The sequence below is a fragment of the Saccostrea cucullata genome, unplaced genomic scaffold (assembly GCF_032062105.1).
Source record: "Saccostrea cucullata isolate Sc308-1 unplaced genomic scaffold, CSIRO_AGI_Scuc_v1 ctg887, whole genome shotgun sequence".
Classification (NCBI taxonomy): domain Eukaryota; kingdom Metazoa; phylum Mollusca; class Bivalvia; order Ostreida; family Ostreidae; genus Saccostrea; species Saccostrea cuccullata.
The window spans coordinates 88051-111725 of NW_026940875.1; the positions used below are offsets into that span (position 1 = coordinate 88051).

The window sequence follows — 23675 nt, forward strand, 5'->3', positions numbered from 1 at the left end:
TTTTCAGATATGTTAACAAATTTCCATTATTTAACTATTCTACATCAAAATATGTGGGATGCAACAAGCTTTCAATCAATCTTTTCGGTAGTAAAAATTCATTGATTAACATAATATGCATTACAATGTATATAGAACTTTAATTAATTGCATCAGACCTGTACGAAACATAAAATTTCTACCGTTTTTACTGCTATTAGGCCTAATTGTAATTGCAAGTAGCTTAACCCATAGATTTGATATACTATGTATAATACTCCAAGAAATCGCACTTTTATTTTCTTTTTTCGTAAACTGTGTCGTGCAGACCAGTATATAGAAGACTGAATGACCCGGGGAGAGTTCAAAGGAATTTGTAGGAGTTATATTCAGTAAAATTTATATAGTGAAATAACTTAATTAATTAATAAATACCAATGTTCCTTTAACCTAGCTCATATAAGACATGAACATGCATGGTATATAAATTATCTAAAAAATGCGGATTATCCGAACCCCCTCATCTTATAATACATGTATACAGGGCTCATGCTTCCTTACAAACAGAGACATGGCAGTAGGAATCGGGAGGCCCGGGTGGGGGGTGGGGGTACGGGGGGCAATATATAGATTACTATAGAAATTATAATAGAAATCATAGCTACTACATGTATATGCTTGTACCCCCTCAATAAAACGTCTGATAACCTTTTTTTTAATTTGCTAGTCAAGGAATTTTTGGGTGACTGTGTCCCCATCAACTAAAGATATATGGTTGTGCCCCCCCCCCCCAACTGAAATTGCTTCCTACGGGGCTGAGAGAAACATAGATTTATACATGTATTTATAGCAGGTTAATGTATGCACCGAGGCCATGAAAATTAACCTTTTATTTTACTCCTCTTTTAAGTATTAACATGCAGCAATGAAGAAAAGTACTGCACAATGATACATTTTACAAAAATAAATGAATCAACAATTTTCTACACTTTATACAACCAGTCCCCATGCTAAATTAAATCCATGCGAGTAATCTTCATTTATATCGAATGAAGTTCAGGCATTTTGACATCGACCATAACCAGCTTTTCGATGAGAAGAGGCACAAGGGCCTTAACGGTCACCTGAGTATAATACAACAATTTAGAGAACAGTACGTAAAAGAACAAAATTAAAACTGATAGTTTTGTTGCCCAAAAGCAAGAGAGATAGGATGATTAGGATGTATGAAATAATTAGTCTATTACTCGGTAACATCTCATAGAGTTATAGTTATATATACTTGACCCCAATTTTCACTATACCACCATGCAGACTCTTATCAAAACGAGAGTACTTCGATACTGTTTTTAATTTTACCCCATATATTTTTACCTCCTACAGTGGCCTGTTTTGGTCTTTAAAGAAAATGTAATAGTTACCTTTGTCTCAATTTTATTTATTATTTACAAATCTTCGTGATAATTAAAACTAAGAAAGTATAAGTTTGTAATGTCAATAAAAAAAAAAAATCATTCACCATATGCTCGTATTCCATTTTAAACTTTTCAAATGCATTATTTACAGTGATTAATCATCAAGGGTTAATAATTATATAAACTAATGACAAAAGAGAGCAGCTTCTCTCATGCAGTTTATAGATTATATAATACAAATGAACGGAATTAGGTCTATGGTCAGAACGTACCAGACATTCGACCGAATGGTCCAAATTCCAAACATTTTGTAAATATATAGAGGTAAACGTCATTATATCGAGTCTGCATGCTTAATGGCTGTTTGATGCATACAGTGTGTATGACTGTCTGTGTCTGTGCTTTTAGCTCCATCTCTGGCTAGCAGTTCCCTGCAAAAGAGTTAGCAAAAATATGTAAGTCTTCTCTGCCAGGTATAGCCTCTCCGCAGTTAGACCTATGTGGCCCAGATATGGGATCATCCTCGAGGTAGCAGATGAACATTGGGTAACTTACGGCCCCCAAGCAGAACCACAAGGTCTTGGAGGAGACTAGGCTCCTAAATGCACGGCATGCATGGCCCACTGGTGTGTGGATATGCCCTGATGCCTGCAATCCTGATCTATGGGTCTAATATATAGCATCACCGGATTTTGGGAAGGCATGGAAAAGTCGAAGGCTATGGATGATAATCAAGACAGAAAATCCGTGTAGCTGAGCACGAAAGCAAGGTAACGCAATCAGACACAAGGGAAGGACAACCCTGAAAGAAAACCACTGACCCTCCGAATTCAGAGGGTTTTGCTTAGGGCCAGCAGCCCTAACATGCCAAACAATGCAGCTACAGAAACCTTTACCAGCTGAGAACAAAGTGATGGAAGAAGGATTGATACCACTCAGGATATTAGTACTGATAGTTATAACAGTGAATTTCCCATCCTGATAGATGTCCTTTGACCAAAAATAACACGTAGAGTGGGCTACTGGAACGTGTGGACTCTCTACCAAACAGGAAAAATAGCACAAGTGGTGAGAAAAATGGAGCATTACAAGATTGAGCTTCTTGGAGTAAGTGAAACGAAATGGACAGGCACGGGGTAAAAAACAACTGTGTCAGGTGTCAGTGTCAGGATATCAAATACTCTACTTTGGAAAAACTGAAACATCATACAGTAGAGGAGTAGAAATAATCATAACAAAAAAAGTTTATAGAAGTCTATATAATAAAGCATCATGGGTAAGCAAAATGCAAGGCTTAGGAGAATGTAACAGCAATGGAGAGAGGCTGTGCACTTTCTGGAAAGAAAACAACTTAATAATTGGTGGGACTATATTATTTTATGCACAACGATATCCATAAGGCAACATGGAACTCTCCAGATGGTAATACGAAAATTCAAATTGACCATGTCATCATTTACTAAAGATGGAGAAGTAGCCTCCTGGATGTGGTTGCAAAACAAGGAGCGAGATGTGGGAAGTGACCACTCATTAGTATTGGCTAGTTAAAGTCATTAGTATTGGTTAAAGTCAAGTTAAAGCTGAGGAATCACGGAAAATTTAAAGATCAAAGACTGCCTCCTATTAATATCCAAAAGCTTAAATGAAAGACGCGAAAATGATGAGATCTTTGCAAGCAAAAGTCCAGAACAAGTTTGCGGCTCTTATGGAACACTCATATGACATTGATATGGAAACATTTAATGAGGTTCTGTCAGATAATGCACAGCAAATACTTGGCCCAAGAAAGGGAAAAGGAGGAATGGATCTCGGAGTGTACATGGAAAATAGTAGAGCAACCCAAAGAAAATAAAAAGAAAATCTTGTCCACTAAATCAAAGAGACAAAAAGATCAGTTCCAAGCAGAATATCGGACTATAGACAAGGAAATTAAGAAAAATGCAAGAGAAGACATGACGGCATATACTGAAAAACTATAGCTAACAAGTTGCTGTCCTTTAAAAAAGGACTGCAATACGTGGACCATATGCATGTTTTTTAGCCGGGCTTATTGCTCAAAGAGCAATTGCCGGCTTATGTGATCCTGTTCAAGGCAGGATGTTAACCCAATAGTCGCCATTTTAAAGTTACGTGCAAAAATATAGTTCTTACTCTCAACCGCTTTTGAGATAATACAAACGCTAAATAAAGCAACAAAAGTAAAACGAAGTTTTATGTATATAAAATAAACATTTATAGTAATGACTTTGAAAACTTCATAAGTCAAAGAACATAGTTCATTAGCGTAAGGATTTTTGATAAGTGTTACCGTAGTTCTCTACACATACGAGGTAAAGCAGGAGAGGGAACCAGACTGGCCTGTTTGTTTACATTCAGCTGCGGTACCAGATTAATTCTGATTCTGACAAAATCGGACCGTGGTATTAGGATTGAAAAACTCACTGTCAGTGTCTTATCATTTATATTGATAGTTTTAAAATAATTTTTTCATCAGAATATAAACGTGATTCATGTAAGAAATCCATTCTACTCTGTAAATGAGCCCGGCTCTCTGTACTTCTGAGTACTTTGATTTCTAACTGAAATTCAATTAAGAAAATTTCTAGGTGTAGGGAATATTCATGTAGGTTTGTTCACTTTTTCTACAATGATATGCTTACTTATAACTGATTGTAGCTCAAAGCAAAATTGTGAAATTTATCTCCGATTAGCGACCTTTAGTTTTGTCAGTTTAAAAAATCGGGTTATTTTGATACGTGTAACTCATACAGGCTGGGACTTGATACCTGTTCTGGATTTATAAGGAAGAAATTTATCATGGGAAAAATAGATAGCTAATGGTTCACGAGTAGCACAGCCCTGTAGTAAGCAGATTTTTTTGTCAAACGATATTGAGATTGCTGAAATATCAAATTATTTTCAACACTATGTTGATATTAATGAAGCATTATATTTATAAAGTTCGTTGTCAGAATACCTGTCCATCTATCCAATGTCTTTTAAATTTATCTAATTCATATTTTAAAGTTTTAAAACACACTTTAAAAGATAATTAAAAAACTGACAGATTTTAATACTTTCTGTCAGAAATGGAATGTTATACTTTAATTAATTTACCTTCTTTGTAATTATTATCATCAGTTTATTTTTTCAATTTCTTTAATATGCTATTAGTAAATCCCTCAAAACTGCACTGCACTAGACTTTCCTTAGCTACCCCCTTTCTGGTTTTTTTTTCTTTTTCATATGGTAAGCTTAAAGAAAATTATTTTGCGAGCCTTGATGCACAAATTAAAACTAATGCCGGTGAAAACTCACTCTATCTTTTTAAAGCTATCACTATTCGCCCAGTGACGTTTTTCATTCAAGTTGTAAGATACATGTATATGTATACTGTAACTTCTTAAAATGCTTGTACCATAGAATCAATGTTTAGTTTGTATATAAAAGTATATGTAAAAGAGAGAAAATCGGATCTGCCAATGAATATGTAAATGCGATATGCAGATTTAAAAGCGCGATTTGCAAATGAATGGCATTTTTTAATTCGAATAGGGCGAATAATTCTACGGGCAAGTTACCTAAGGTGTGAACTCTCTAGCATTCTCGCGCATGCGTAGCCTGTCGTTTGCCCAGGGCATCCGGTTTAATCTCGCTTATATATTTACTGCATGGACCTCAGGGTCCACGCATTGAAGCAGAACGAGCAGCTTCTAAACAAGATAAGCAAACCCCTATATAAGCTCGGATTTCTAAAGCCACATGAGGATATGTTGCACCAAGAAACATCCGGAGGTCAGCAAAGATCAGCATAAATACCAAGAAAGGATTTTTAAGAGCAACGTGCTTGGGGTCCTCCTGTATGGTGCTGAAGCATGGAAAGTTACAAAAAGCATTTCAAACAAGCAGAGTTTTACGCATTTTTCTGACCTAATAGTAATACCATCTCAAACGAAGAGCTGTACAAAACGACTAACACCATCCAGGAGCGGATCCAGCAATTTTTGAAAGGGGGGGGGGGTTCCAGGGTTGTGTCCCTCTACCCCACCCCTCCCCTTACACACTCTCAAGCAAAGACACACACACACGTATGGACAGATCTAAATAATATCGGTTTTTTTTATGTCCGTTTTTTCTTTGAAAGCAAAAAAACACATTTCAAACACTACTTAAGCCTTAAAATTCAATGGATTTTTAGCATTTCCGAAGAGTACAAAGAATTTTCTTTTTGAAGAAAAACCTTGTGGGGGTGGGTTGCGGGTTTGGTTTAAAAACAAAGAGTTTCATGTTAGTTCCTTCAAAAAATATGATCAAAAACATGAAAATCTATCTAGTTCAATACATGCGTTAGACGTACAAATATTTATTCTTGGAAAACGTTTCATCCGCCTCTCTCTCCCTCTCTCTCTCCACTTGGCTAAAAATAAAGGGGGGGTTCCAACCCTCGGACCCCCCCCCCCTCTGCATCCGCCAATGCCATCCCTCTATCCCAAGTTATAAAGAAAAGAAAATGGCTGTGGATAGGACATACATGTAGAATGCACCCAACGTCCATCCCAAGGGTTGCATTGAGATGGACACCAACTGGCAAGAGAAAGACCAAAAGAAACGTGGAGAAGACTTGTAGAGAAAGAGATGAAAGAAAACAACTGGACATGGGGACAGATTCAATGATGGACACAAGACAGGCCAACATGGAAGTCTCTGGTGACGGTCTTATGTGCTAACCACGGCCGAAATTAAATGTACGATCCTCTTGGTAGGAGAGATCGAGCAATATGCAGACTCCGAACCATGGCTTGAGACGATGGACCTTAATGGACAGCAGTTCGTCTTATTTCAGTAATCCCTCTAAAAAAAAAACCCAAATCTGTAGAGTTGTTTAACAAATCTTATTTATCAAACGTGTTCTTTCTCAATTTTGAAACCGTTTTAAATTAACAAAGTCTTCTATCCAATAAAAATGCATTTTTTTACTACATGTATATTAATATCGATCAATTCATCACCAGAAAATCTAAGATAGGTAGGTGCCATGAAACTCACAATTCTGGAAGAAGTTGAGGAGAGTAGCGTATCAGAAACCCTTGGCAAGCGAAGATGGCAGTGGCAGAGAAGAACCTTTTCAAAGAAATAGTGCTTTTCGCTATATATTTAACATGTTTAATAAACCCCCTTCCTACCGGAATCTCTAACCTTGGATCACATACACAATTCTATAAACGAGGCACTCTTGATTATCATAACAATGCGCTTGGTTATCTAATAAATTCTCAAGAGAAGAAAGAATTAATGCATTTTCACTATATAATCGATAAAACCCTATCCTTACACCCAAGCCCCTGCCCCAGGGCTCATGAGATTCACAATTTTGAAAGAAGCACATTTGCTCATAATAACCGAAGATCTAGACTTATTTTGTTTGCATGCTTAAGGACTCAGGGTCAGGAAAGGAAACTAGCTGTTAAAGAACAAATGCATTTTCACTGTATAATCATCAGAACTCCCCCCCCCCTCCGGCAGAACCAATCACCCGGAGGTCACACATTTCACAATTTAGGAAGATGCACCCTTAATCATCATAACATACACCTATAATTCAGTGGCGGATCCAGGAATCTTTAAAGGGGGGGGGGCAAATTTTTGGGGTCAGGGTATGGCCTGCATGTACAGTAACAGCAAAATTAATTGTTGATTTATTAAATTTATGCATAATTTGGACACAAAAAAGGTCCCTGTTCCCTGGATCCCACTTCAGTACTAATGGGACCCTGAATTTCACAATTTTAGTAGAGGGTTTTACATGCTTATTACAATTACAATCATGCTAATAGTTGGACTGTTTGATCTCCAGGAGACTATCCCATAGGAGTATTCAAGAAGAATTTTGAAGATGTAGCACTAATTTTGATGGTTTTACTCCCATCCTTTTAAGGCTCCAACAGGAAGCATGACATTCACAATTTTTGTTCCAATTCATTCATAGACGTTCTATGTCAAAATTGGTTGAAGTCGGTTTTGTGTATGTACGTACTTACAGGTTTTTCTAGACTATGTAGTTTCGGGTATTGTACACTAGATCTCTAAATCTTAACAAAAGCGGGAACTGATCTGATATCAGATATCAAAATATCAGAAGTATAGACTAGGAAATTATGTATTTTTGATAAGTTTTTGTGTATATAATACAAACGCAGGGAGTGGGGGGGGGGTACACCATTCGTCAGGTGCCAGTGGTTTTGTAGACTATAGTTTCGGTAGACATGCAGTTGTTCAAAATTTGTATTATGATTTCTAGTGCCTCGTGTGAGGCCTTCAGTAAAAAATGATTGAATTATTTATAACAGAAACAAATCCCCATGAAAAACCTTCACAACGCACAGGATTTATAATTTTTATGGAGGCCTTTAAATAATGTGCCTTCTCTCGGGTCTTTCCGTCAGAGGTCGTAAAAACAACCTCGAGGTCGTTTTTCCGCTAGTCGGAAAGGCCCGAGAAGTTGCATTGGTGCCTTTCCGTTTAAAAATATATATATGTATAAATGACTTCTTATTCTTTTTCGTTCGCTAAAACTTGAAATTTTTATTTTTCGTGTAAACTTTGACATTTCTTTCCTGACCACTTGCTCTTAATTTTTAGGTGTTAAAAACAATACCTTTATATGCTTATTTTTACACAGGAGCACGTGCAAAAACGGTGTGAAATGCTAAAAAAATATTATTTTCAGACATTATTGTTCTACTCCAAATATGCGCTAAAAAGAACCAAAAATGTCAAATCACATTCAAAATCAACATGTATTATTTTATATGACTTGTATCTTTAAAATGAAGGCAAGTTCATTGTAATTCATCTCGCATGAAAAATTATAAAGGAGCACAATGTAAGTATCACCCCGTTTTTATTGTCGTATTTTTTACAATTCCGACATGCATAACAGGTAATATCTTAAAAAGTCTTTGTGTGAAAATGTTGTAATTCATATTTTTTGGAAGAAATGACCCCTCTCTTTATTTTAACAAAGAAAAAAGTATACCTTTATGATAAAATAAACGAGAAATATGACGTTTTCTTTTATTTTCGTACTCTTCTGTCATAAATATTGACCTTTCTGCACTAAAAAAAAGGTACGTTAGCACTGACAAACATCTGAATATAAAACTATTTTGCAAAAAACGAGTATTTTGTTTTGATAAGAAATAATTTAAACAGATAAACTCTTTTCTTCTTTATTCGAATCATTCTGCCCTCCCTCCCCCCTTTCCCCGTCAACAACCAACACCTAATAGAACCTAGGAATGACTTTATACAACAGAATTTACAAACACTATAAATCAATAAGTATATATAGGTACAAGTAAATTTCTTAATTTTTTTCTTAGTTTTATCCAGAAAATACAATTAATCGTAATCATAAAATTAAACATATTTCCCTGATTTACGCCGCTGTCTTTGCTGATTTTTATCTCATATTTTTGCATTTTTATATCAGCATATCATGGATGTATTTCTTCACAACTGAAATTGCTATGAATTATCAACCAAAGGAAGAGAATTCTAATATTAAGAAACTCCATAAATCAAATAAAACTGTTATAAATGATGAAAAAATTTTCTTTTTTGTTAACTGTGTACGTTATTGATTAATAACAATGTTATGCCTATAATCACAGTTGCAAAAGTCAGCGGGAAAAAAACAAACGTCGCTATTGTGACGTCACATAACGCTGCTTTGACGTAGAACGATCTAGTTGAAAATTACGAAAACGGAATGATAAAAAATTTTAATTCTTGGAAATATACTTGTATGTTTTATGCTGTGAAAAATTAGAATGAAATTTTGTTACCTTGCCTTTATTGTAGTGAAATGGGGGCACTGTCAAGATATGGACCATTTTTCGTGTTTTTATACACAATTACATACTAAAACTCTTCAATAAACAAAGAAATTTACAAATAAAAAAAAATACACGATGAAATTCTTTGTTTTTCACATATATCATGCAATTTTCATTCCTCTTATAAAAAATGAAAAGAAAATTGGCGGTAGCCTTTATTGCAGTGAAAAGGGGGCATGTCAAAACACAAAATTTAGATTTATTCTATCCAACTAAACGTATATAATAGGTCGCAATGGGTTTACATAACACCAACAAACGATTACATGTACAATACTGTATTAGTTTCTAAAAAAATAATAATTCTTACATTATGAAATTATTTTCTCGCCATGCTTAATTTTTCTCTTAACACGCAAAGTTTTTTTACGTGGAAAATAGGGGTAGAGGGGGGGGGGGGGGCTAAAGGCGACACAATTGCAATTTTTACTAATATCATGTAATATATAAAAAAAATAAAATATTTCGGGGGTTCAATTTAATGATTTTTATACTTATTTTATTTTTTTAAAACTGAAGATAATCCATGCATAATTAAGTCCGCAATAAAAAGAGTGTGTATAAACACTTCAACATGTTCAAAGAGAAAGACTAAAATCGTTTACTTTTAGTTGCAGCGTTTGTTTTTTTTTAACCCACAAATTGAAATAAAACAGGATAAAATTAATGAATCTGTACCAAAAAATTGATCCTTCAAAATTAATTAGGTTTTTTAAGTTGTTTATTAATTTAAATATTTAAAAAAAATAATGGAAATGCCAGCAACCAGGTAAGCAAGATCAGCGAAACAGTTTAGCGCAATTTGACGTCATTTTAATTGTGACGTTATAAGGTTCAATTGTGACGGCAGTCAAGGGTATTGTGACGTGCCTGAGTCGACGCTGCGTTAAAACGTATGCGCAGATCAAGTAGATCGGGCCTCGTTAAGTGAAATAAAATCACCGTATTTCCGCATTCCACTCTCGTTTTTAGATCTACTTTTATTTTAGTTTCCGTAGTCAACTTCCTAATGTAGCAGCACGCGTGTCGACAGTTTTTACTACCAGAAATGAACATCATACCATGTATAAAATGGGTAAAACGTGGTGTAGCCAAGTCTATTCCCGATAAAGTAAGAATTTTGGTGTCTAATTATATACTTGTTTTTTACCTCTTTGAGCAGTCCATATAAGTACTACGGACTATCAGTAAAGCAACCTAAAACAAAGGTAGTCTGGTAGTTCCGACATTGCAACTTATGGATACTTTTTTAAGATAATGATGTACATGTATTTACATTGTTTTTGCTATTGTACACACCTTGTGTTCATTTAAGCCTTGGAAAGTATGATAAGTTGATTATGTAACCTGAAGCGGTCACCTATCAAAGGGTTAAACATAGAGAGAGACTCTACCGCATCACTAGAAAAGCTAGCTTACTAGCAAGGCAGCACAAGTTGCTTGTATACTGTCCGCTACGCTTCCCCACGCTCAGGGAAGCTTAAATTCGACCCGAAGCGTAGCATGAGTTCTCTCTGAGTGTCTAGACCTCTTTAGTTATGGCAACCAATGCCATTCCCGAACAAGAAGTCCGTACCTGGACAGGTTGGAACCTCTTCAGTTACGGCAACCCCTGCTGTCCAAAAACAAAGTCTGTAAATGGACAAAAAGTCCTAGCTCTTAGACTTCCTGAAGCAGAACACCAGACACCCAGAGTCACTATGCTGCCTCCAATTTTGTATCGTGAAGCAGTCACTCATCCAAGGGTTAAACAGGCTCACCGTTGCTTAACTTGCCTGAAATAGAGGGAGACTCTTTCAAATAACTAGAAAAGCTAGCTCACTAGCGAGGCAATATTATAGGGTTATTGAACTTATATAGGTGAATATTGGCACAAGTTAGCTGTTCAAATGCATGAGCTTGCGAGTGCATTTGAACAGCCAACGAGTGCCAATATTCACCAATATAAGTTCAATAACTCCTTTTAATTATTACATAGCTAAAACATTTCCACATAATTTATAATAATTATTCCAACTAAAAAACTTAAATTAATGTTTTTTAGTACCAGTATTCAAATTAACGTCTGTCCTGTAAGTGTTCAATATCGTGCATCATTCCGATGACCCTACTGAGCGATATGAATTGCCTATTTAGGTTTTAATGGGCCTAATATGTACTAAATTTAAATAAATAATTTCATTTTGTATGAAAAATAAACACATCTTACCTAGATGCCACTTCCTTTCTTTAATTTAGCTCTGAGAATTTGACCAGATGACTTTTTTTGTTTACAATGGGGCGTTCGATATTGAACGCTTGATTCGGAATGTTTCGGGCATACTCATATACGTAATACAAACTCAGCGTTCAATAAAACGTCAAGATATTGAATGCTAAAATTCTCTAGATTTTTGGTAGTATTTTATTAGAGACTATTTAGGCCAAAATAAAATTATAGTTTGTTTGGAATTGCCTCCCGCCTCATTGAAATGCCCCCTCCTGAAAAAATTTTATTGACCAAAAGTAGGAAGATTTTTTTTTATTTAATCAATTTTTTTGCCCATTACATTTATCACATGTCAGACCTATGTAAAATTAGGTTTTATTGTTGATGGTAGATACTTTTTTTAAAAGTAAGAAAATGTATACGTATTTACTGTTTACTGAGATTTTTATAAAAAATTTTAAATTCATCTTCAATTAAAAAAAAATAATTTCCCTCCCTTCCTCCTGTGTCTGAAACCCTTCAGGCGGCAATTCCAAACAAACATTTTTTTAAGGATGGCCTTATTAGCTATATAATAAAAGTCCCTTTTATACTGTCCTCTACAATCATTTCACATTGTGCTGAATTATTACAAATCAATTATCTTATTGGCCAAATTTTCTTTTAATCGAGTCAGGAAATAACTGTTATGTTTAAATATCAATTGCCTTGTATAGTCTCAAAACTTTTTGAACTTCAACAGCTGTTCAAGTACAAGATCTCTCTAGAAGACACAAATTTATGAGGGATTTTTATCTGCTTTGTTTAGTTCAATTTTAAGTACTGCACAGAGGTGCAGCATTTTCAGTTGTTAGAAAATAGCTAAATAAGCAACTGTATAAGGGGAAGTTTTCTCCCCCATTTTATTTTATCCCCTTATGCCTTTGTCACAAGTGGGCGAAATTAAAATGGGGCGAATTGTTTGCAATTGTGAAAGGGCAAAAATAACATAGGGCGAAAATAACCCTGTATACAGTATCGATAATTAAGTACATGTATTGATAATTAAACTAATCTGAACCATTATGTAAACATTTTATATCATAAAGAGTAACTGAATATTTCATTTACTGTAAACCAATTTTTATTCATTTGAGAGAAATTTTTGCGAGGTTCGCTAGATCCTCATCATCGCGAATATTTCGCGCCATGAACCAGTCCTTAAAGTGCCTGCGTCTATTAATAACAGATCCAAAAAAGGCTTGATAGCGAAAATTAATCCTCGCAAACTAGATTACCTCTGGTAAATCGTGAAATAAAGTGTTGCAAATAAAAATTGGTTTACAGTATTCATTTTTGTAGCAGTCATCATCTAGATAAGTTTTGTTTTTCCTATTTTCATCTTCTTGCTATCTGTTTTAAAGTTTGGTTTTGGATATTTGAAGGTTAAACTGAGTGAGGATGAATTAAGGCGAGTTATAGAAGACACCAAGGAGTAAGTTAATCTTATTTTTAATGTTATAAAAATAGGGATCAACTATACAGTTAAACATGGTTTTAGCAAAGTGCCAGAGGCAAATGATTTTTAATTAGGTAAAAGGTAATTTGTTACATCCATTAAGATCATAATACATGCATATTTTAAGACTGCAAGGAATAAAAATCCCTTTATTATCAAGGCTACATTATATGTGTGTTTGATGTAACCATGCTTTACAGTATTTAAGTATTTGACATGTACAATGGATAAAATATATCACTCTTTTTTATATTTGAACCTTTTGATTCTTTTCAAAAATACATTTATTTTAAGTAAAAACTAATAAATTCTGTGTCTCCCTTTTAACAGCAAAATCGATGTCCTTGATGATGAAGATGATGAACAAGAAGAGGATAATGATGATGACAAAATAAGTGAAGATGATAAACTTGGAACTACTGAAAGGGGAGACAAGCGTAAATTGGACGATGATGATGACATTGAGACAAAATATGATTTGGCGGATTATGATGAGGACGACGAAGCTGGTGAGGAGAAGAGACAAAACACTGATTTATTTGCCATTGTTGTTTTCTCAAGTGTAATTTTTCAACATTTCAGAAGAAGTCTAGAAGAATTTCATTAGTTAATTTAGGATCTGATAGTGGTGTGAAAAAATCCAAATATTATAAAAAATATTTGCAACATCTTTAATTTATTTTCAATACAGTAACTTCAGTTTGGAATTCTTCTGTGACAAATATTCTTTTGGTAATGCAAATTGAATTCAATGTCATGTGTCGTCAGAGTCTAGACGCACCAAATGTCACCTGTGGTTTGATGAGCTCAATCTAAATTAAAACTGAATAAGTAGCCTATCTGCGCTCACCCTAATGGTCACACCACGAACATATTAAAACAAAATCATTTACATCATTCTAAGTTATTGGGCACTGTCCCATCAATTTCTTTATTGTGTTTATCTTGACACATTTGTTTTATACAGTGGATATGCTGAAGGGGATTGGTAATTTGACATACTACGCATCAAACTCTGAAGATCCCTATGTCACACTAAAAGAAGAGGTGAGGGAATATATCATCATAAAAAATAAGAAAGATTTCATTCCAAATACAGCAAAACACAGTTATTACAAAGTCACTGGGACCTACATGTATGAAATAACTTCGTTAAATCCGTAATTTGTTATAACCTTAGAAGAAATTCATTTAATTTATATATCTGGGGATTCAAGATGTATGCTATATGAGAGAATATGTTAAAAAATGTGTGGCTTTGAGAGCAAATTTTGAATGGTGTACACAGTTTTAGTTAATTTTATTATATAATAATTACTTTCATGTATAATATCTATATAAGTATTGTTATTGTAGGGAGACAGTGATGATGAAGATTTTGAAATCAAAGCCACAGATAACCTGATTGTGGTGGGAAAGGCAGAGAAAGAGTACTGCTGCATAGAGGTGTATGGTAAGACACTGAAATAGTAGTACATTTATTTATTTTTTTGTTTTCTTTGTAAAATTTTGCATATTTCCTTTAGTTTAAATATTCAAACATGAATATGATAAAATGTACTGGGAATATAGAAAAATATATATGTTGGTCATTCATACTGTTAATTACTTTTCATTACTTTATTTTTGCGTAATTAATGAGACAATGAGCCCGCAAAAATATATATAATTCCCGAGTATATAAACATTCCAAAAGATTACGTAGAGTAATAATCAGAATTCATGAAAATATTTTCTTTCTAATAAAGAGTTAACGTCTACCTCACGAAAAAACGGTGTCAGACATTTTCCTTCCACCTTGACTAGTTAAATACATGCATGTTCTGCTTTGTACCAAACCTACAGATATAATATACTTATTTATAAGCTGGAGTATATGTACATTTGAACAGTGATTTTCTATAATGAACAGTGTACAATGAAGACCTGGGGAATCTGTACGTCCACCATGATATTATTCTCTCCTCCTTCCCTCTGGCTGTAGAGTGGCTGAATTATGATGTCGGGGAAGACAAACCAGGTACAGATTATTATAATGTTATATCAGCTACTAGCTCAAACAGTATTGATTTTGGACAAATTTCCCCAGTAAAGTTGCTGTTTTCGTGGGAAGGTGGGGGTTACATTTCCTCTGTTTGTGTTAATTACAATATCATTATTTTATTGTAGCCTCGTTTTTTCTTTACAGCTGTTTGGAAAATGATTAAACTTTTTGGTATTTTCTTGATACTTACCTGCTTACAGAATCCATTTTTGATGTAAAATTATTTACTGACATGTAGTTGTCACATCTGGTAACCTGATATTTGTAGAGTTCAAGATAAGAAAATGTAAAAAGTAGTGAAACTGCCATTTACATGTCGAGTGATTTTTTTTTCTAGGAAATTTTGTGGCTGTGGGCACTATGGAGCCCATAATAGAAATTTGGGATCTGGATCTAGTGGACTCATTAGAACCTGTGGTGGTGCTAGGGTCAAAGGTCAAGTCAAAAAGCAAAAAGGCAAGTAGTGATGGTTGCTCTTTTGAAAGAAGTGAACAGAACTGTAGACTTTTGTCCGACGAAGTTAACGCTATGATTAACAGAGAGCAGTAGGAAGACCTGTAATAAACATTCACTGGCACACCATGTTTCTAGATATTAATATTACTTTGTTCCAAATTAAATATGCCCACATCCACCTAAAATATATTAACCTGTGATTTATTTTTTCTGTCTGACAGAAGAAAACAGATGGTCATACAGATGCTGTTCTTGATTTGGCTTGGAATGCTAATGTTAGGTAAAGTAAACAGTGAAATTATCATTAAAGGGAATTGGTTGTAAAATAAAATGCAAAATTTTCATCAAATGCATCCTCTTAGATGAGGAATTGCTGAACCCATAACTTTTCTCCTAATTTTGTCTTTTATTCTATGTACAAAAGCTGTTCCATTTCCATTTCAATTTGTAAATATTTTTTGCATTCAAATTTAAAAGAAATTAAATGTTAGGTCATATCAAAATAATTGTTTGGTTGTCCTCTCCCAACTGACTGAATTAAAATGGCCAAACTCCAAACTTTTTTATATTCTAGGACACAATTTTTTTTTTCTTTTCCCCTCTATCCTGTCAACAACTATGTTGTAATTTTCTGGAAGAAAGATTTTTTCCACCTACATGGCGACACTTTAATTTTACCCTGAGTTGGGAGAGGGCAAGCAAATATTATTTTAAAGATGGCCTTACTATTTTCTTTTTCATCAGGAATGTCCTTGGAAGTGCCTCGGCAGACTGTACAGTAAAACTCTGGGATTTGTCAGAAGGAAAACCAGCAACAACCATCAGTCAACACGAAGACAAGGTGACTGTGTACTCGACTTGTATTAAGAATTATACATTGAATTTAATGTGATAGATTTTTAAAACGAATAATGCATACATGTATATATTTATGCAATGGGTTCTTTATCACTTTTGACAATCTCAGATTGTCATTGCCAGAGATCAATGTTGCCTGTACCATGGTTTTGAACTATTAACCATTGAAACCTCTGGAACAAAATATCAAGCAGACAATGGTTGCTATTTCTCAGCTAGTTGTCCAATATTTTTTTTATACACTATAAAACTTTGTTTACTTCTAGGTTCAGTGCCTAGCCTGGTGTCCCTCAGATTCTTCCTGTCTCCTGTCTGGATCCTTTGATAAGTAAGATGTCTAGTTACTTGTAACGTGTTTTAGGTAGTATAAAGTAATGACATCAGTAGAAAGTGAAATCTTATTTTATATACATGTATGTAACTGATGAAAGGGATACATGTATCAAATTGAAAGCAGTGTATAAAAAGATAAATTATTCATGTTTAATAGACTTAGCCAAAACAATGTAACTACCCAGCAGTTCTCACAATGTTTATTTTGATTCAATAGTTAGAGGGTAATGCATATTACTGACAATTCAGTTTTCAACATCAATGTTCGTTTTGAACTCTTTTAAAGAAAAGTTATTTGTGAGAATTCAGGTTTGAATGTGGTCTGCTCACGTTTTGTTTTTCTTTTCAGGAAATTAATGTTTTCTCTCACATTAACTATCTGTAATAATGCCTAATTACAAAATCTTTACCATGTTAGTGATACAGTGTATCAATAAAAAATTGCAACATCCTGTAAAGTGAACTTGAGATTTAAAACCAACTGGATTTTTTTTTTTCAGCACAGTGAAAATGTTTGACTGTAAAGACCCCAATAAAAATTTTAAAAGCTGGACTCTCAATGGTGAAGTGGAAAATATCTTGTGGGATAAATTCAATCAGACAAATTTTTATGTAAGTGATTCAGCATTATTCAAGATCAAAAGTTGAAATGAAGGAGTAAATACTGTAAAATGACTGAACTCATTATTAATATTTTGACAGGCCACAACAGATAAGGGGCATGTGTTTTACATGGACAAAAGATCAACCAAACCAGTGTTCACACTTTCTGCACACAATGAGGCTGTGACAGGTAATCTTTGCCTATCTTGATTGTCATGACTTCATTCCATTTGTCTGCAGAAATAAGAATTATATTTGTACAATTTCCTCTTCTCGCATAGATATTTGATGGGTAATTCATGCTTTAGTCATGGTAGGAACTGGGAGCAATACTTGACTGACCACCTATTAATCAAGGTCAGTCAAGGAGGGTATTCTATCCATAGAGTGATTAATTCACAACTGTGTATACATTCTGTGCTCTTTTACTTGCAGGTCTCTGTCAGAGTTCCTCAGTCCCTGGATTACTGGTGACAACCTCCACAGACAAGACAATGAAGATCTGGGATGTGCAAGACAATAAACCCTCAACAGTTCTGGAACGAAACCTTAAGCTGGTAATGTATCTTAGGATGTCATTCTCACAATTAATACTGTATAATTAGATCTTTCTATTAACTGCTGATATTTCTTTTTAAATGCATAAATGTATAATAAGATGTGTATGCATAGTAAAACTTAGATATGAGTTCTAATATACATGTATAGAAATCTGTTTATAAAAAAATAAAGCTGTCACTGTGGATATTATTTGAACTCATTCTTACACAGTATAAGAAAGTCATATACATGTATAAGGAATCAAACTGTAAGTGTCCAAGAAATTTTCAAAATTTTTTCATTTTCTCTGTAAATTGCTATTATATGGGATTTGCTTTGAATTATTAATATTTTTAAGTAAATGGAAAGCTACTAAGGGTGTGAAAATTACCCCCCCCCCCAAAAAAAAGAAGCATCATAGTGTTTGTACAATTTCTTGAATGTTTATTTGTAGAATCAACTTTTTTGTGTTGATGCATGTCCAGAAGCACCATTTGTTTTTGCTGTTGGTGGAGAGAAAGAAATTAAAGTATGGGACATAAGGGAGAGTGCTACAGGTATACACTTGATTCAGATTCTAACTTTATTCAGCATAGAATTTTTTGACGATAATGCTGTTTCTTTGGTTACTATAAAATGGTATATTATGTTAATTCTTTCAAAATCATTATTTGGCTAGGTTTCAATAAAGTGAAAGTTTAAAATATATCAATACATAATTCAGTAAATGTAAAACTCCAAAATAAAAGGTGCAATTCCAAGTGTGACCATAAGGTACTCATTTTATGTTAGGTATACCAGGTTCATTTAAAATCATTCTAACATGCTTTCTCTGTATTTCAGTGAGAAAACACTTTGCCTCTAGAGCACCTGTTGGTGTAACCATGGATGGAGATGGTGATGTGAAGGAAGAGATGGAGGAAGCCATGAGTGGGATGATGATAGACAAAGAAGAAGAGGAAGATGTCCAGACCCTGCTGGGAGAAGGGGCCTCACCCGCCCCCACCACCGGCAAGAAGAAAAAGAAGAAGAAGAAACGGAAAAAGCAATCAGAGAATTAATTGTCAATTGTGTTTTAACTTGTTGGAGGGGTCACCCGGTGGGATTGGAGGGAGGGGGGAGGGGTAAATGGGAAAGGGGGGTGTTAAAGTGTGGAGCTTTAGCTATGTTGACATTTTAATTGTTTAAGGCTGCATTTGTTTTTGTACATGAACCGTACAACTTAAGGTGACACATTAAAAAAATCTTAGGCCTGTGAGAATGTTGGTTATGTAATAAATATAAGTTCTAAAATATTCTTTGTACTGTGGTTGTTTTTTCATGTGTAATCAAAACATGGAGTGTGGTTAAATTGGAAGAACCAGTCATTTACATACTTTTCGGATGAAGAACAAATGTACTAGATGAATCAGATGTTTTTTCTTTAGACCTTGCTTACAGTATATATTAAGTAGTATGTTAAGGTCAGATGATGTGTTCCCCAAATATCTGTTTTGTATATCTTCATAATGTATGAAAAATATACAAAATTTTACTAACTTTGATTTCTAAACTGGTTTCTAATTTTTTTTTAAAAATTTGAAACACTAAAAATGTGATTTTGGCAAACTAAGTTTTTTTCCCTAAAGGATTATATAAGAAATGCCATCCTCTGGTATCTCGCACAAATGCCTGGTAAGGTACCTCAATTTTTTGTGAGTAAACATTTTAAAGTAGTAATTCAATCTTCAATGACAAAATCTTGGAAAAAATTATATATTATTGAGGAACGTCTCGTCTGTCCTTAATCATTACTATTTACTAATTGTATTCACATTGTTGGACGATTAATGGGTACTCATTGCCAACACTATAATCTGCAGTGCACTGGCATGCCAAGTAATCTCAAGGTGTTACACTGGTTTCCTTTAAAGTGTAGATGATCACTAGTGATTTTGAGGTTGCAAGGTTAAATGTCAATGGTCAAACAAGACATGATAAAAATACTGATCAATAACATCTATCTCAAGAACCCTTTGCTTGTCTGACATCAAACTTGAAACACTGGTATTTTCTAGAAGATAATCCATTATTATCGTGTGTGTTTGGGGTGGGAATTGTCACAGCTATGTTTCTAAAACATTTTTGTTTCTTAAACTTGGAATTTGGCATAAAGCAAATGTATAAAGTTTAATTAATGCATGTACACGTTTCTGCTATATTTTCGGCCTTGGTGTTGCCAATAAATAGAGTGTATATCTTTTCAACCAGAGCACCAAGGAGATGTTTCTTTTGAGGAAAATTAAATGAAAAGAGAAAATTTCATGAAAGTTTATTTCTGCTTCATTCTGATAATTGATAACGGTATAAAGGTGGTGTACTTGGAAACAGAAGAAAATTGAGTAACATTTACAAGTTTAAATACACTGCAGTAATTTTCCTTGTAAAATAAACTCCCAGCTAAATAAAACAGTCATTTTACAACACTATAATTTTCATTTTATACTTTACATGAAATATAATTACCTCTCATATATATTCACTTATAAAATAATTAAATTATCAGAATATAGCTTATACTTGAAAAAATTATGTTTGTAGAAGCATAAATGGATAACTTCACGTGGTACTAGTACATAAAATTTTCATATACTTTACATGTAAACAAAAATATAAAAAGTATGCAAAGATAACTAACAATTTTAAAATACTCAGAAGCATAAAAGTTAGCAAATAATCATTATTTCATCTGACTAGACATATTCTCTGTTCATTCTTGTCGACATTCTGCCCATTTAGTGTTTAACACAATTAATATCACATAATATAAAGACATAAATTCATTCAGTACCAGCTAACACACCAGTCACTATCCTGTCTATACTAAATCTCCTCTATCCTGCTGGCTTGGGATTCTTTGCCACAGCCCTGATTTTAGTTTTACAGGACGGACACTGGTTCAGGTCTAGCAGGCATTTGTCACAACAGGAGCATCGACAAGGGTGAAGTGTGAGGCTGCCTGAGGAATCTGTCCTCTTACAACCCACACAGGCCTGAGTACCAAAGTCCACTTCATCATAGCCCATTGGTTCACTGGATGTACCTACAATGATGCATAATCCAAATCATGTACATAAATACAGTTGAAATGTGGTATCTCATACAAAATTGTCACAATTCTGATGTGGGGTACATGGATTTTTGAACATTGTCATTGAACATGAATTTTAAAAGAAAAAAACAGCTTTCCACACGTTTGCACTTGGAAGATATACTTATTTTTTTATTACCTGTAGCTTCAGAGTTTAAATTCCATTCCACTTCAGTGATTGGTGGGATTGAAGACTGAGAAGGAGGCTGGGTCTCCTGTTGAACTTTGAACTTTTCTATTTCTTCAACAAACGTATTTTCATCTTCACATTCAGGTACTAAAAAGTATAATGACAGGAGAGATCAAATACTGTAAATGAGATAATAATCCCAATATTATTATTATCGGTACTTTGGTTTTAACATCTATTTCTCATAATCTAAGAAATGTATATCATCTAAATACAAACAACTATTTTTGATAAAATATACTAAAAAAGACATCCCTTAAAATTTTCGAATAATTTCTTTAAAAAGCCAATTCCTTATTATCAATGGGATCTTCCATCACTGTGAACCAATAATACATTATTTAACTTACTTTTACCGACTGTATATTACATATATTATAAATAAAATGATTTTTTTGTTTATTAATGCAGGTAATAGTACGAGTGTAGTTTCAATCATTGCAGGAAAAATTTACATAGATTGGACATATATTTTTTTTCACAAAATCGTAACAGTTAGCTTTTTTCACACAAAAAAGAAACAGATGTAAGTTACATTGAGTTAAATTTCAATCCTTTCTGTACTTACACCCCCGGGATTGTCTGTCCATTTCAAACATTTGAACCAATTCCTCATCATATCCCAGAGAAACCTTGCGGATTCTGTGTTGTCTAAATTCTCGATGGAGTGGACCTCGGACCGGTGACATGAAGTTGTTCTCGCGGATAAACAAACATCGAGGAAACCACCTGGCATGTTCCTCCCACGGCTTATCATCTGGTTCCCAATTCCGAAGGAGTCCCCCACATTGGAAGCACTGCACAGCATCACCCTTTTCTAAAATGTCAGAAACTTAATTGCATGCAATTTCTTTTTTAAAAATAAGCGATGAAAAATACATGAAAGAGTTCATAGGCACTGATGTTGTTATTTTGCCTAGCTTTTAAATTTTTGATATCCAAAAATAATAAGACAAGTAATTTTTTAACTTTGTTGTCGCATTATCCAATAAGCGGCAGGTACTTGACTTTTTACCTGTGTAAAACAAGCCAGCGGCAGCTAGTTCTTTTGGCCTCTGTTTCATTGCCTTGGGCCAGTAGTTTTTATACGTTTCTAGTCTCTTGAGGTAATCCTTAAACTCAGGATATTCCGGTTGTATATTTGATAAGCAATCTGAACTAGGAGAGTATGGAATATTGGATGTCTTTTTTCCTAACACAAAAGGACAATACTTTGAATGTCGTCTATGCTCAGTTGGCACGTCGTCTCCTTCCTGCCAAGAACTCAACACAACATTACAGAAGGCGCAGCGCACCCGGTCACCATCTCCGAGGTAGTAAAAGCCATTCTTTGCCAGGTCCTCTTTCTTTACAATAGACTGATAGCGCCAGTTTTGAAAGCTTTCTCGACGATAGATCTCTGCCCTGTACACTAATACATGTTCTTGTTCATCATCGCTACAATCAGGTCTATTATTATGATTATGAACTGGCCCATCCACTTCATCCTCTTTTATCACCATGGTTCTTTTGAAAAGATTTTTTTTTTTAAATGACAAATCAAAAACATTATTCATTCATCATATTCAATCTTTACAAAATAAACAATCACTATTCAGTATGAGGGGAATTTTTATTATTTCCCAGTTTTCCTGCAATAATCATGATAATTGAATATTTCCATTTCAAATTTTTTTCTCTGTGATAACTCATTGAAAGTTGTCGGAGTTTATTTCTTTATAATTCTGCCGGAATGTTAATTAGGCAGATCGATAGGTCAGGAGCTAAGTAGGCCTAATATGCATGCAAATCTCGTGCGCATCTGTCACTGTGTCTGACGCTAAGAAGGCCAAATATGCATGTAAATCTCGTGCGGCTGCCTATGTGTTTGACATCAGTGGGCGAGGACTATTGATATTGGCATAGAAGTCCTCCTGTAGTTTAAATCTATTAGTCTACATTTTTAAAGTCTAAATCTACAATTTATTTCACAATGAAATGGAAATATAAGGAATCACTGCCTAGTTAGTGTAGTATGCCAGGGACATCAACGATAGTGGGAAACATGGGATAATTTATGCATAACTGGCTTCGCCCGTTATGCAAATTATTCCATGTTTCCCACTATCGTTGATGCCCTGGCATGCTACACTAACTATAGACAGTGATTCCTTAAATAAAGTATATCAACATCAGGATGACATGACATTAATGATTCAGAATGTTACTCCTTAAATGCATAAAAATTGATTTAACTTGCTCTACAAACACATTCTGAAACAAATACACTCTTCACATGCTGTAACTTTCATGAAAAAATAACTTACACGAAAACGAAAGTAGAAATGTTCTATCAATACGTTATCGTATAACATTATATTAAAACTAAACAAACAAAATCCCCTAAATTAATATCACCTTTGAGATTCTTGATAATGCACTACGTTCTTTTGCTTAATCTAATCAGTTCCTGCTGACTGCATGGATAATCCGTTTATTTTGCGACTTTAAAACCCATGATTTAACAACAAACAAGATCGGAA

At 34.2% G+C, this 23675-nt stretch overlaps 2 protein-coding genes across 2 annotated transcripts; one reads left to right on the plus strand and one right to left on the minus strand.

Moving 5' to 3' along the window:
* The first annotated feature begins 10278 nt into the window (after positions 1-10278).
* On the plus strand, positions 10279-18929 carry LOC134256564 (periodic tryptophan protein 1 homolog). The gene is made up of 15 exons (XM_062739248.1): positions 10279-10403; positions 12926-12975; positions 13330-13508; positions 13967-14046; positions 14356-14452; positions 14912-15019; positions 15381-15499; positions 15721-15779; positions 16244-16340; positions 16624-16685; positions 17191-17302; positions 17393-17483; positions 17729-17850; positions 18288-18390; positions 18677-18929. The coding sequence occupies exons 1-15, from the start codon at positions 10341-10343 to the stop codon at positions 18892-18894; spliced, it is 1560 nt and encodes a 519-aa protein (XP_062595232.1). The 5' UTR covers positions 10279-10340; the 3' UTR covers positions 18895-18929.
* A 1203-nt stretch (positions 18930-20132) lies between these two features.
* LOC134256562 (baculoviral IAP repeat-containing protein 7-B-like) lies at positions 20133-23669 on the minus strand. The gene is made up of 5 exons (XM_062739246.1): positions 23551-23669; positions 22169-22659; positions 21722-21970; positions 21103-21240; positions 20133-20915 (listed from the first exon to the last, which is right to left on the minus strand). Exons 2-5 carry the CDS (start codon positions 22653-22655, stop codon positions 20707-20709), a joined length of 1083 nt encoding a protein of 360 aa, XP_062595230.1. The 5' UTR covers positions 22656-22659; positions 23551-23669; the 3' UTR covers positions 20133-20706.
* Between the last annotated feature and the right edge of the window lie 6 nt (positions 23670-23675).